General features: G+C 38.8%; 1 protein-coding gene across 3 annotated transcripts in view; it reads right to left on the reverse strand.

The window, feature by feature from the left end:
- The window catches only part of kif2c (kinesin family member 2C), a 71,590-nt gene that overhangs the window by 35,576 nt on the left and 20,924 nt on the right, over positions 1-15,090 (reverse strand). For 2 of the 3 annotated variants that reach the window (XM_063065006.1, XM_063065002.1), the window contains exons 5-11: positions 14,362-14,385; positions 11,044-11,151; positions 9,893-9,990; positions 9,467-9,565; positions 9,038-9,092; positions 5,827-5,989; positions 591-681 (exon numbers count right to left, since the gene is read on the reverse strand). In XM_063065006.1, coding sequence (XP_062921076.1) covers positions 591-681; positions 5,827-5,989; positions 9,038-9,092; positions 9,467-9,565; positions 9,893-9,990; positions 11,044-11,151; positions 14,362-14,385 — 638 coding nt within the window. The remainder of the gene's footprint in view (positions 1-590; positions 682-5,826; positions 5,990-9,037; positions 9,093-9,466; positions 9,566-9,892; positions 9,991-11,043; positions 11,152-14,361; positions 14,386-15,090) is intronic. The other variant, XM_063065005.1, reaches the window with a different exon arrangement.

The following is a 15,090-nucleotide window of genomic DNA, read 5'->3' on the forward strand; positions in this document are numbered from 1 at the left end:
TTCACAAGTGTTTTAGTATGTACTTGAACTGCCTTAAAGTCTCCAATTATTACAAAATGTAAAAAAAAGGCCACAAGGGTGACCAGGGCAATTTTGTTTGGGTGGATAGGAATTTTGGTATCTGCTGCTCAAGGAGAGTTTTGGGGGGCGGGGTGGGAGAATAAGAGTCAGATCTAGCACGACCCAGGCCAGAAGCTGCACATCTTGTGTTTTCAGGGTTATGCTCCAATTTCCAATCTTCTAAATTACTTTCTTTAAAATGCTTAGTGCTCAGACCCAGCTTTCCAACATCGTTCCAAATACAGATCAGAAGTGACTCTGCAGTGAAATGAACAGACAACTCTCCAAGGTGGATTTCACCCATTTTCCACAAGAGGGCAAACAAAGCAGCTGCAGAGGAGATTTCCATCTCCAATCGTTAACTGGTGGCATTTCTAACTGAAGTGTGACAACATCCAGAGGCATGTCTACAGTCCAGCAACTCCATACAAATCTCCGTACAAATCTACAGTAATCTACAGTTAAATTAAAAAGGCAAACGACAGAAAGGAATCCATGTTAGAGTAGATAACATATGCATAGTATCTCACATGAGTTTTGCCACTTCCAGTCTGCCCATAGGCAAAGCAGGTAGCCATTCCTCTCTCAAAGATGGTTTGTACTAAAGGCTTTGCTGTGAACCTGTGATTAAAAATAATTAAAATTAAAACAGTGCACTTTATTAGCATACACAACTTTGTCCAAATTCAAGGGGCTATTTGAATAGGATGAAAAACATGGAGACCTTATTGCAGAATCAAACTACAGTGGATTCTGGTTAATTGGGTCATCAGTTAATCAGGGCAGCTGCTTATTTGGGACAAATATTAAAGAAAAACTAATTGAGAAAATAGCTGGGATTTCCTTTGTTTATTTGGGACACTATGCTATTTAATTGGACTGTTGCCAAACAGTTTCTAACTAGCGTCAGTCATGTGTGTTTGTGTGGCTGTTAGACATTACACTCTGCTTTGAGTGAACAGTTTTTAATTAGCATCAGTTGCCTGTGTTTATGTTCAAAAAGCAGTGATTTTTGCCACTAAATTGGTAGCAAATAAGCAGAAACAAAATTATGAATGGTTTTGCTCACTGTGGTTTCAAGCATTTAGGCTTGGAGATGTCAGAAATAGCTAGTGAAATAGTTATTTCACTACTTCAAGTCAGAAATTAAGAAGAATGTGAAGGTTTCAACAATCACCTTGAATGTTGCAATGAAAATGAAGATTTGGAGGATGCAATCAACAGCATTGTATGAAGGCAGTCCATTATCTGCACAAGGTGTCTGCGCTGATTTTGTTCATTTACAGTCAAAAGAAACTTGAAACTGCTGGTAGCAGCAGAGATACAGAGGAGCAGATTGGGAGGCAGATTTTGGAAAGGTGCAAAAATAACAGGGTTGTTATCATGGGTGACTTTAACTTCCCTACTATTGATTGGCACCTGATTAGTTCCAAGGGTGTGGACGGGGCAGTTTGTTAAGTGTGTCCAGGACGGATTCCTGTCACAGTATGTTGACAGGCCGACTAGGGGGAATGCCATACTAGATCTAGCATCTGGGGGACAGTGACCACCACTCCCTGGCCTTCAGCATCATCATGGAAAAGGACAGAATCAGAGAGGACAGGAAAATTTTTAATTGGGGAAGGGCAAATTATGAGGCTATAAGGCTAGAACTTGCAGGTATGAATTGGGATGATGTTTTTGCAGGGAAGTGTACTATGGACACGTGGTCGATGTTTAGCGATCTCTTGCAGGATGTTAGGGATAAATTTGTCCCGGTGAGGAAGATAAAGAATGGTAGAGTGAAGGAACCGTAGGTGACAAGTGAGGTGGGAAATCTAGTCAGGTGGAAGAAGACAGCATACTTGAGATTTAGGAAGCAAGGATCAGATGGGTCTATTGAGGAATATAGGAAAGCAAGAAAGGAGCTTAAGAAGGGGCTGAGGAGAGCAAGAAGGGGGCATGAGAAGGCCTTGGCGAGTAGGGTAAAGGAAAACCCTCAAGGCATTCTTCAATTATATGAAGAACAAAAGGATGACGGGAGTGAAGGTAGGACCAATTAGAAGTAAAGGTGGGAAGATGTGCCTGGAGGCTGTGGAAGTGAGCGAGATCCTCAATGAATACTTCTCTTTGGTATTCACCATTGAGAGGGAACTTGATGATGGTGAGGACAATATGAGTGAGGTTGATATTCTGGAGCATGTCGATATTAAGGGAGAGGAGGTGTTGGAGTTATTAAAATACATTAGGACGGATAAGTCCCCGGGGCCTGATGGAATATTCCCCAGGCTGCTCCATGAGGCAAGGGAAGAGATTGCTGAGTCTCTGGCTAGGATTTTTATGTCCTTGTTGTCTATGGGAATGGTACTGGAGGATTGGATGGAGGCGAATGTTGTCCCCTTGTTCAAAAAAGGTAGTAGGGATAGTCCGGGTAATTATAGACCAGTGAGCCTTATGACTGTGGTGGGAAAGCTGTTGGAAGGATCTAGAGATAGGATCTATGGGCATTTAGAGAATCACAGTCTCATCAGGGACAGTCAGCATGGCTTTGTGAAGGGCAGATCGTGTCTAACAAGCCTGATAGAGTACTTTGAGGAGGTGACCAGGCATATAGATGAGGGTAGTGCAGTGGATGTGATCTATATGGATTTTAGTAAGGCATTTGACAAGGTTCCACATGGTAGGCTTATTCAGAAAGTCAGAAGGCATGGGATCCAGGGAAGTTAGGCCAGGTGGATTCAGAATTGGCTTGCCTGCAGAAGGTAGAGGGTCGTGGTGGAGGGAGTACATTCGGATTGGGGGGTTGTGACTAATGGTGTCCCACAAGGATCTGTTCTGGGACCTCTGCTTTTTGTGATTTTTATTAACGACCTGGATGTGGGGGTAGAAGGGTGTGTTGGCAAGTTTGCAGATGACACAAAGGTTGGTGGTGTTGTAGATAGTGTAGAGGATTGTCGAAGATTGCAGAGAGACATTGATAAGTTGCAGAAGTGGGCTGAGAAGTGGCAGATGGAGTTCAACCCGGAGAAGTGTCAGGTGGTACACTTTGGAAGGACAAACTTCAAGGCAGAGTACAAAGTAAATGGCAGGATACATGGTCGTGTGAAGGAGCAGAGGGATCTGGGGGTACATGTCCACAGATCCCCGAAAGTTGCCTTACAAGTAGTTAGGGTAGTTAAGAAAGCTTATGGGGTGTTAGCTTTCATAAGTCGAGGGATAGAGTTTAAGAGTCGTGACGTAATGATGCAGCTCTATAAAACTCTGGTTAGGCCACACTTGGAGTACTCTGTCCAGTTCTGGTCGCCTCACTATAGGAAGGATGTGGAAGCATTGGAAAGGGTACAGAGGAGATTTACCAGAATGCTGCCTGGTTTAGAGAGTATGCATTATGATCAGAGATTAAGGGAGCTAGGGCTTTACTCTTTGGAGAGAAGGAGGATGAGAGAAGACATGATAGAGGTATACAAGATCTTAAGAGGAATAGATAGAGTGGATTGCCAGCGCCTCTTCCCCAGGGCACCACTGCTCAATACAAGAGGACATGGCTTTAAGGTAAGGGGTGGGAAGTTCAAGGGGGATATTAGAGAAAGTTTTTTTTTAAAAACTCAGAGTGGTTGATGTGTGGAATACACTGCCTGAGTCAGTGGTGGAGGCAGATACACTAGTGAAATTTAAGAGACTACTAGACAGGTATATGGAGGAATTTAAAGTTGGGGGGGGTATATGAGAGGCAGGGTTTGAGGGTCGGCACATTGTGGGCTGAAGGGCCTGTACTGTGCTGTACTATTCTATGTTCTATATGAATTCCTCTGATAAGTATTAGGAACCAATACAGTACTATAGTACTGCAGTATTATTGGTAGAGTTTCAATTTGTTCTGTAATTCATTTCAATATATAATTTGTCAGTTTATTGTTTTTATTCCCTTTTAACTATTTCAATGAAACATCAGTTAATTGGGGCCACCAGTTAAATGGGCCAATACCAAAGCCTGTCTACCCACCCCCAAACCCGACAGACCTGACATATCGGGATTCAGACACAGGCAGTTCAGTACTTAGATACAGCTTCATATGCAAGTAGACCACTATGGCTACATCATTCTCAGTATAACCCAGGCTTTCTTAAAACAACTACTGCTAAAATAAACTTTCTCAAACCTGACAGGTAAACCAAGAACCAGACAGTAGTACCCAAATATTGCATTACAGAACAGCCATTAAACTCAACCAATCTATGTGACAATTTAAGACCCAAATGGCCTCAATATATTTCATTGCAAGCTGATATCAACAACTTCCTACTGGATTCTTTTCTATACATATCACTCTTAAATGTATGTATTCTGATCTTTACCATTCTAAGGAATATCAACATCCACATCACAACATCCAAAATTTGTTAAATTTCAGCTGTAATATACATACGAGGGTCAGGTCACTCGTCTGAGTGCTACTGGTACCATGTAACCCAGTACCAGCTGTCGCATGGTCGGCTGGTCGGCGACTAAACCGGCTCCCCCACTAGGCTTGCCCGGTGAGGAGGGTGGCTAGACACCCTGCAGGATGAAAAACAAGACCTGTCAAAGGGCGGATGAACCCTCTCGTAGGGTCAATGGCCATCTGGCAAACACTTGCCGTGAAGCGTGAAAAGGGCATCCCTTGTATCGAAGCTTGGTCTGGCCATTCACTGCAACAGAACTTTCCTCAGCCGCCTGGGACCCCACCAAACCACTGGATCCAGGAGGGAATGTTGAGAGGGTGGGTCTGGACCTGTGCAACCCCGTACTCATCTAAAATCCATTCATGCACACGCTGTTTCTTTCTGAGGAGTTGGGTAAACCCCACTAACTGACTGAAAGGAACCATCATCATCCTATGGGATGGATAGCCAGAGAGAGAGATTTTAAATACAGTCTGATGAACACAACTAGTTTGTTTTAGTTGAAGAATTTAGCCCTACTGCATTCTTTGACTTTGTAAATCTGTTGTTCGAGTCAATAATTTGTACACATAGATTCCATTGTGCCTCGTAACTCATAATCCACAGACTACACTTTAGCCTTACCCTTTTCTTCCTACTGAAATGCACGAACTCAATATTCCCCATTTATTTTGGTCCCAAACAAATTTTTGTTTCTCTGCTACAATGCTAACAGTACATCATTTAAAAATACTGCAATTGCATTCAATCAGAAACAATGATGTAGTGGTTCTTTCTTTGATTAAATTGCACATTTTGGTTTGTCAGATTACTTTTAATAATGGTCAGAGTAGCAAAAGAACAAGGTAAATAATTTGATAAAATAGACCAGGCCTTAGGAAGTCTCAATGCATTTGAAATAAGCGTCTGGAATAATTGCTCAGTTTATGCAAAATTAAAGTTTTAGCACCATATGCCATAACATCAAAACAGCAAATCTTTTAAAAACTTTAAATACCTTCATATCAATCACATTTTAATTTGAAGAATTATGCAAAGTTACCATAGTGGAAGGGTAAGTTTGGCAATATAGCTACAAAACCTAGGTTCAAATTGCATTTAAAATATTATATGACTAAATCTGATACAAAATTTAAAGAAATTATAATTGAAAGGGGGCAGACATGAGGTCCTAAGATGAAGACCTTCATGGTTCAAGACTCACTTCTACCACAGTATATTCAGTATCTTATTCATTTTACACACATCCCATCAGTGAAAATATCTTTAATGATCACCCATTCATTGAAAGGGTGATAATAGTATTGTTCAAAATGAACAACTTCAAAACCAAATTTAGACTACCTGTATACTTCTTCGTTTGTAACTGATTCATCAAAGGCATAGTCAAATCTGAAGGGCTGGTTATCCAAGTACTTGGTGAGATCAACTTTCATCTTTGTCTCATGCACAAGGACAACATTTTTACTTGAAACTGTGATAACATCAATCTCTTTTTTCAATTTTTCTGTGAAAGTAAAAAAAAATTCAAGCTAAACCTTAAAAAGATGATTAAATAAAGGTTAGTTAAACTCTGCAAGATCAAGTTATTTTCTCTTGTACAAGTGTAAGCATAACCTAGTATGATTAACTTGAAATTTCTTAACACACAATGTCTTGATCAAATACTTCTGCTTTTTTAAACAAAAACAATATTGTTACTTTTTGAACACAACTGAATGGAAGAAAAACGATATGGCCTATAAAATTCCATGTAGTTTGAGATAACTGTACCTTAGGTTAACACATTAGCTTAATATCATGACTATTTTGACAAAATGGTACATCTGCTTAAATATCACTTATAGAAATAACTCCAAAGAACAATAATGTAAGAAAATGTAGAAGGTATATACACTTTCATTGAAGCTATCCAATTTACCACTGACCAGAATCAGAACATAGCATGTGCCAACATCTTCTCCATTATAAGACCATAAGACAAAGGAACAGAAGTAGGCCATTTGGCCCATCGAGTCTGCTCCTCCATTTTATCATGAGCTGATCCATTTTATCCTATTTATTCCCACTGCCCCGCCTTCTCACCATAACCTTTGATGCCCTGGCTTCTCAGATACCTAACAATCTCTGCCTTAAATACGCCCAATGACTTGGCCTCCACTGCTGCCCGTGGCAACAAATTCCATAGATTCACCACCCTCTGACTAAAAAAATTTCTTCGCATTTCTGTTCCGAAAGGCCGCCCTTCAATCCTGAAGTCATGCCCTCTCGTACTAGACTCCCCCATCATGGGAAACAACTTTGCCACATCCACTCTGTCCATGCCTTTTAACATTCTCATATACTCAAGTTTGAGATATATTTTTGCCAAACCATGTTAACAATTGAATCTAGGTGATGTCTGGAAGTGGATATAATGATCCAAATATTCTTTTTGATCATTCAGCAGAGTATTCCCTCTCTAAATTACCTTGAGTATGATACTATGATCTATGGTAGATTTTTTCAGAATTAACATCAAGTTTAATATCACTGGTATATGTTGTGAAATTTGTTGTTTTTGCGGTAGAGTACATTGCAATAGATAATAAAATAAACCATGTTAAGTACAGTTTATATAAAATTTTTAGTGCAAAAAAGGGAGCAAAATAAATAGTGAGGTAGTGTTCGTGGGTTCACTGTCCATTCAGAAGTCTGACGGCAGAGGGGATGAAATAATGCAATGAGGCATCTGTGACATAAGTAAACACCAAAACCAACAGTCGGTAACTTTTTTGTTTAGGGTTGGTAAAGAAATGATTAATAGTAAAGGAAATAAAATGAACTAGCATTAAATTAGAGTAACACATACAAAATGCTGGAAGAACTTAACAGGCCAGGCAGCATCTATGGAAAGGAATAAAGAGTTGATATTTTGGGCCGAGACCCTTCGCCTAGATCATTAAACTAGACAAGTGTTAAATTAGACAAAGTTGACAATTAAGACAATCACAATCGCCTACCATACCTGCCTCACTGGCCAGAAAGTAATAGGCTTTATATTATTAAATGGATACCCAAACTAAGTTTTAACTCCAACTTTCTAATCTACAGCAGGTGTGATGATTAAGTTGAATACAAGCATTTTTAAATAAAAATAGCATCATCTGTCTGAGACAAGAGGTAATGCAGCAGGAATAAAAGTAAATTCAGAAAATATTCAATGAGGTGCATCTCTTCTTTCCCTAAAAAATGATATGTGCTGAGAATGGCCTTTTGTTTCCCCCCCACCCCAATAAGAGCCCAATCTGTCCACCCCAAGGAAAATTCTTAAAAAAAAAAATTCTAAAACGAATCACTAATCAATAGCTATTAGAAACTAGATCCATGGGTGATTAAGAGTACAAGACAAAACTAAGACACAGAAGCAGCAGTGGGTGGACCAGATGACTCTTCAAGTTGGTTCTGCCCATTGACAAGATTTATTATTATATCATTGATCTTCCACTTTGAATTTTTTTGGGAGAGAGGGAATACATTGGTCCTTATTCTCTGATCTAATCAGATTTAACCACCGATCAAACATAGCTCCGTGGGGTAGAAAATGCTAAAGATTCAAAACCCAAATGAAGAAAACTCTCAACCTTAGTGTCTGATATCTTATGCTCAGATCATATAAATGTCTTCTCACCAGTTATAGAAATGATGTTCCTGCATTTGTCCTGTTGCTCATTACCTCTTGTCCTTTCAGAACCTTCCATGCCTCAACATCACTTTGATTCTAATGGATGAGAGTAGACCTGCTCTATCCAGACTCAGACTCCACTTTACCTAGTCCTGATAAAGGGTCTCATCCCTATACGCCGACTGTTTATTCATTTTTATAAATGTTGCCTGACCTGCTGAGATCCACCAGCATTTTGTGTGTGTTGGTCTGGATTTCCAGCATCTGCAGATCTCCTGCACTTTTGGTTTGCTGCTCTACTCAGTGATAGTTCTTTAGCATTGTCACAAGGCAAGGGGACCAGAACTGCATTCAAAATTTCACTTGAAGCAGGACTTCTTTACTTTTGTACTTTAACTGCCTTCTTACAAAAGCCGAATGGTATTTATTTCCCTAGCTGCTGTATTTGCACAATACTTTTCAGATTCAGCTTAAAGATCATCCAAATTTCTGAATTTCAAATGCTGATAATCATTCTTTATTTTCTATTCTTGCTACCAAAATAAATAATCATCACACTTGTCCACATTATACTCTATCTACGCACATGCACTTAATTAGGCTAAATCCATTTGCTTTTTTCTCACAACTTACTGGAATTCAAATCTCAATGAAGTGCAAGATCAGCATTGTGCAATTTCTGAGAGAAAGTGGATACAACATACCACAGAGTCATATTTCTGACTTCTATAGAAGTCTACAAATTGTCAGATCTATAAAAGTTGTAAATTCCTTCTGTCCCATGCAAGAAAAAAAGTGCTGACAAAAAAAAGATTACAAGCAATTCAAAGCCTATAGAGCACCACTGTCTCTTAAAAGGTCTGAAAATTTCCTATTCAGTGCTGAACAAACCTTTATTGCTGAGGGGTCGCTTCCGAACACAGACACATATTTTGTGTAACTCAACCTGAAAGAATTGAAAAGGCAAACATGAAAATAGCACTCCAAATCTTGTATCTTGCGGTTTTCATTACTTATTTATTTTTTTGAAATGGGCCCAAATCACAGATCCCAATAAGTTACTGTCAGGATCACTAAGCTATGGTCAGCTCGGAAGTAACACCCAAGGTATGTTTGGTCTTTCCTTTTTGGGAAATTTTGACGCACAGATCAAGATGCATTTCAGCTATTCCACAGCTGCATACTGTAATTTATTGCAAGGTGGTAAATCTACACCAGATCTTTGAGATCAGGTTTCTTAGCGGTTAGTGGTAAGCACCATTCCTTCATCAATAGCCATTAAATCTAAATCAATGAATATGATACAAGATCATTACTCACAGGATCTGAAGAAGAAAGGTGAGGATAACAGTCTAGTGTTGCTCTAAATTCTGCAATCATTTTCATGAACTCCCAGTTTGGATTGCTGGTGTCATATTCCTATAATAATTAAAACATTAGATACTTAATTGTTAAAAAGGTTTAAACAAAATCCTGCTTGTAACCAACACAGATGGAAGAACCCAGTTTAAAATGTAGTTTGCGCAATTCACACAAAAAATAGGAATCTCAGGTGGTGAAATGAAAGTGCAAGAAAATGTTTCCTTTTAAGAAAAAAGGGAAAACTGAACCAATGTCAGGTCAAAATCCTGGAAAGGAATGGCATTTTTCTGGTTAAAGTATCAAACTTTGAAGTTGGTTTTATATTCCAGTAAAGTAGTATTTATTCAATTTGCACCATGTTTGCATATCTGAATGGGGTCCTACCTGTAAACGCTTTTCTCTTATTTCTTGAAGCTGAGTTAGTCTATTTTCTCGCTGTCTCTTAATCTTTTCAGTCTCTCTTATACAAGTAGGTTTTCTTCCTGCAAAGTATTTTATTAATCTAGGATTTTACCATTAACACGCAACATGAACCAGTTAAAAAGTTAACACAAGGGCAAATCAAAATCGCAAATTACACACTGATAATTTTAAAAAAGTGGTATTTACTTAGTGATCCACGGAACATGTAAATGTAGCACATTGAGCAATCAAATGGAACTTCAATTAGGTAGTGGAAGTTACATTGAACTGAATTGAATTGACTTAATTACTTACATCCTTCATATACATGATAAGTAAAAATCTTTACCTTATGTCTCAGTCTAAATGTGCAATGAATAGTAATTTATAATGAGTAGTATGTTACATACACATTATGGGCAGATTTTGCTTACACTGCTAGTGGCTTATGAAGAACATGGACTAACCCCAATACAATTCACCCAGCTGGTCAGACCCTTTCTGGTAAAGCATCAGACCTAGCTCGATTGATTGAAAAAGGATTAAAAAAAACAATTGGCAGTTGGATTTTTACTTTAAAGTGGAGGTTGCTGATGTTACATGGGATGATGTTGGTGATTGCTAATAAATTCTGGACGGAAGTCATAAAACTGAAGTGTACCACCAAGTAACCCAGCTCCACAAACTCATCATTTTTGGGACAACTTGACAAACTTAACCAAGCAACATTTCTTTGTTGTCATGAAAATATTAGGAGTTCTAGTCATTATATATTATTCAGGCTGTGACAAATCTGGGACTCTGGTATCAATCTGAAAGGCTATAAACAAGTCAGATAATCTCATTTTGAGAACAACTCAAAGTAAATCAATTAATTGAGGACTACAGTATTTGGGCCAGTCGGTGGTGTAATGGCATCAGCACTGGACTTCGAGGCGGATGATCCCAAGTTTGAATCCAGCTGGGTGCCAACCTGGACAGCAGCAGCAGTATTTGTGCAGAAGGCCTGGCAATCTACTTCTGTATCTTGCCAACTACACTATCCATAGGGTCACAGTGACTCGACGGCATTCAACAACAACAGTATGAGTATGCATTTAAAATCTAAACAAACTTGTTGATGTCTTTATTACCTGTAGCAACGCTCTTGCAGTTTACAGGGTCTACTTCAGCTGATCTCAAGTTAGGCATAATTTGTGCTTCCAGTGCAACTTGTGCTCGTGAACGAGTCCGACGTGATACTTGGAAAATGTAGAAAAATATACCACGTTTTAAACAAACAGCAAGTAACTAATCACATTTACCCCAGGGGACAATACAATATACCAATGATTTTCCATAAAGTTGGTGATCAATCCAAGTTATATTGAACAAAGCATCTGTGAGCCTAGATTCCAACCCAATTGTCATTTTTTAAAAATTAATTTTTTATGCGTTTCTACAATACAGCAACAGAAAAAACCATCAACAAAATGGAGATTTATACAGTGCAAAACAATCGTGTCCAATATATAATTCATAAGAATAAGGAAAAAGCACCCAAAATAAAATCATATAAAGTTAGGGTCCTCCCCACCCTCCCACTATAAAACCCCAGGCCAAACATTTCTATGTACAATTGTCATTTTTAAACTACAGCAATCTTACATGGATTTTTTTTTAAAAAAAGGAAAAAAACAGCTAAAATCAATTTGATTAATGACCCAATTTCCTTTTCATACCTAATGCTGCACCAGAACCCTGGAGACCAAATTAGTACTTCTGTTACCTAACAATCCCATTGTAACCCAGCCATCACCTTTGACAATGACCATTAATATACCAATAGCACCAACAAACTGCCCCATTATTATTGTGGAGTTTGATATTCATGCAATCTGATCATTTCACTTCAACAGCAGAAATTCAATCAATATAACAATTTTGAATGAAATTTTATACATGGAATAAAATATTGAACTCTCTCTTATGGCTAGGAGGGCGCTTTTGCTTAAATGGAAGGACGCTGTTCCGCCTAACCATGCTCAGTGATTACGGGATGTTATGGCATTCTTAAATTTAGAAAAGATTCGTTGTTCAATTTCTGATTCTAACCAAGATTTTCAAAATTTGTGGGGGCCGTTTTTAAATTATTTTCATAATCTTTGATTTCCTGTTAAAGTACAGAAGCTGGTTAATAGCATATTTCACTATCTGATAAGGTTTTTTTTTCTTTACCAAACAGCTTTGACTTTAGTAGTGGGGTATAGATTTTAAAAAAATATAAATTGTTCATATTCTAACATATGAATTAATCTAATCTATACGAATACAGGTGTCCCCCGCTTTTCGAACGTTCGTTTTACGAAACCTCACTGTTATGAACGACCTACATTCAGTTCCCTACTTTTGCTTTCAGAAGGTATTTTCACTGTTACGAAAAGAAAGCAGCCGCTCTCTCCCGGATTCGGAACGGCATTCTCACCGGCATTGCTTAAGCACGTGCCTGTGAGCAGCAGTTAGCAAGATGAGTTCTACAGTATTGGAAAAGCCTGAAAGAGCTCGTAAGGGTGTTACACAGCGTAAAACTAGACATAATTAAGCGTTTTGATTGTGGTGAACGAAGCAAGGGCAAAGTGAGTTTGGCTTGTGGAAGCTGACGAAGATGATGTTGAAGAGGTTTTGGCATCCCATGACCAAGAACTGATAGATGAAGAGTTGATGCAATTGGAAGAGGAAAGGATAACAATCAAAACCGAATGCAGTAGCGAACTGAACGTGAAGCAACTGTGTGAGATTTTCGCTGCAATGATAAAGTTCGACTTTAAGTTTGAAAGGGTACGTCGGCTTAGGGGATATTTGCAAGATGGTTTGAGTCCTTACAAAGAACTGTATGAGCTAAAAATGCGCGAGGCTCAGCAGTCAAGCAAGCCTTCCACATCAGCCACAACAGACAACGAACCTCGATCTTCGACATCGAGGCAGGCAGTCATAGGAGAAGATGAGCTGCCTGCCCTAATGGAAGCAGACAACGATGAGATGACACCCCAGTGTCCCACCACCCCAACCCCCAGGCCGCGGACAGATACCAATTCGTTGAGAATGCAGTGATAGCTGGGAGGCACACAGCACATCTTTAAAAAAGCCGAAATAAACATGCTAATTAATTAGGTGCTGCCGGGCACGTAATTCTCGGCCCAGATCAGAGACAATGCAATCGGCAATCACCTTTGATCTGGGCCGACATTTACGTGCCAGGCGGCACCTAATTAATTAGCTTGTTTATTTTGGCTTTTTTCTTAAAGATGTGCTGTGTGCCTCCCGGCTACCGCTGTACCCCTGCATGCTTCGCGGATCAGTATCGGTCGGCGGCCTGGAGGGTGGGAACCACTGCATCACCCAAACTCTGATGACTCAGTCTAACACACCATCATCAGTGTGCTCGGCGCTGTCCCAATTCCGGTAAGTGATACTGCACTGTACATACATTATTTCTACTTTATATCGGCTGTGTATCTTACGTGTTATTTGGTATGATTTGGCAGCTTCATAGTTTAAAGGTTACTGGAGAGTGTTTTGCCAACAGCGCTTGTGAGAGATTTTCTGCCGAGAGCGCTTGCGCCGGTTTTTGCCGAAAGTGCTTGCGTGAGATTTTCGCTATGGAGAGCAGTGCAGTAATGATTATGGAAAAGTATTTCTACTTTATATAGGCTGTGTATTTATCATATCATTCCTGCTTTTACTATATGTTACTGTTATTTTAGGTTTTATGTGTTATTTGGCATGATTTGGTAGGTTATTTTTGGGTCTGCGAACTCTCACAAAATTATCCCATATAAATAAATAGTAATTGCTTCTTCGCTTTACGACATTCCGGCTTACGAACCGTTTCATAGGAACGCTCTACCTTTGGATGGCGGGGGGAAACCTGTATAGGGTAAGGAGTTTGTTAATGTGATTCAATATAATGTACCTGGTATTATTATATTTTTTCTTTTGTTTTATAATATGTATTTTCTTGGACTCTGTATTCTTCTATGTAGAAATTAATAAAAGTATTGTAAAAGAAAGAAATATTGAACTTTTAATAAGATTTGGTGATACCAGTGCCGGTCTTCTAGTGGATTGTTATAGCACACTCTCTCAACTGAAAGCACCACTGGCCAAAACAAAAGGAAGCCTTCACCTCAGAGGTAGAAACTGAATAATGAGGAGGAAAATGAATTAAAGCTCATTAAGCACTAGCTTTCAGAAACACACCGGTACCCTAGACTTACAATTCAGACAAATAATTAAATCTGCTGTCAACTGGAAGTGAGATGGTCAGGTCTTCAAACTCGCAGAAATTTGTGTAGTTTAAAATTTTAAAAGGAAGCAATACCTCAAGAATTGCATATACTATACTACCTTAAAGTTATTAAGATAAAGATGTGAATTAAGTGCAGTTTAGTAAATAGTAACATTAGTGTTACCTTCATCACCATCAAATACAGGTTCTAGAGTATTCATCACATGAAAAGATAAACAAAGTCTATTAGATTCCACACAAAATTAATTCATCAACTCTCTCACCCCTTCCACAATCTTAATTGGTTACAGACAAATGAGTCAACTGCACTTCAATTTATATTTAAACGTATGAGATCTCATTTCATTGGGGAAACCTGAAACATTTAACATTGCTTCAAACACAACAATGAAATCAATTCAAAGCGTACAAAAGATCCAATAAACTCATTGTTGATTCTCCAAAAGCTACTGCTATCATCCGGCAGGAGAGCAAAGATACAAACTTCCAGCAAAATGAAGTCTGAACGTTCTTGGAAATGGAGACCTTTCAGGAAAAGTTTGAAATTCAGATGGAAATATTTAATCATACCACTCAAATCTGACACCTTTATTTTCCAATGACAAAAACATACTAAATTTAAAGCTGCCAATTGCAGTGATAGCTACAAAAACCAAGTGATATTTTAGTGGACACCAATATTATATTTGATATAGAATCTGTCTATTCGAAGGTCAATTTATGTTTTCTCATGCCTTTTCCTGCCTGAGATTGCCAACTTCTGGCAAGAGTACAATTCTTAATCTATCAGTCATTCTCAAACAAAAACACCTTCAGTACATAAAACTCGAGAATACAAATATCAGACTATTTGATTACTGGGGAACTAATCAATGTGGAAATGTCACGGCTG

This window comes from Mobula hypostoma, chromosome 12 (assembly GCF_963921235.1).
Source record: "Mobula hypostoma chromosome 12, sMobHyp1.1, whole genome shotgun sequence".
Classification (NCBI taxonomy): Eukaryota; Metazoa; Chordata; class Chondrichthyes; order Myliobatiformes; family Myliobatidae; genus Mobula; species Mobula hypostoma.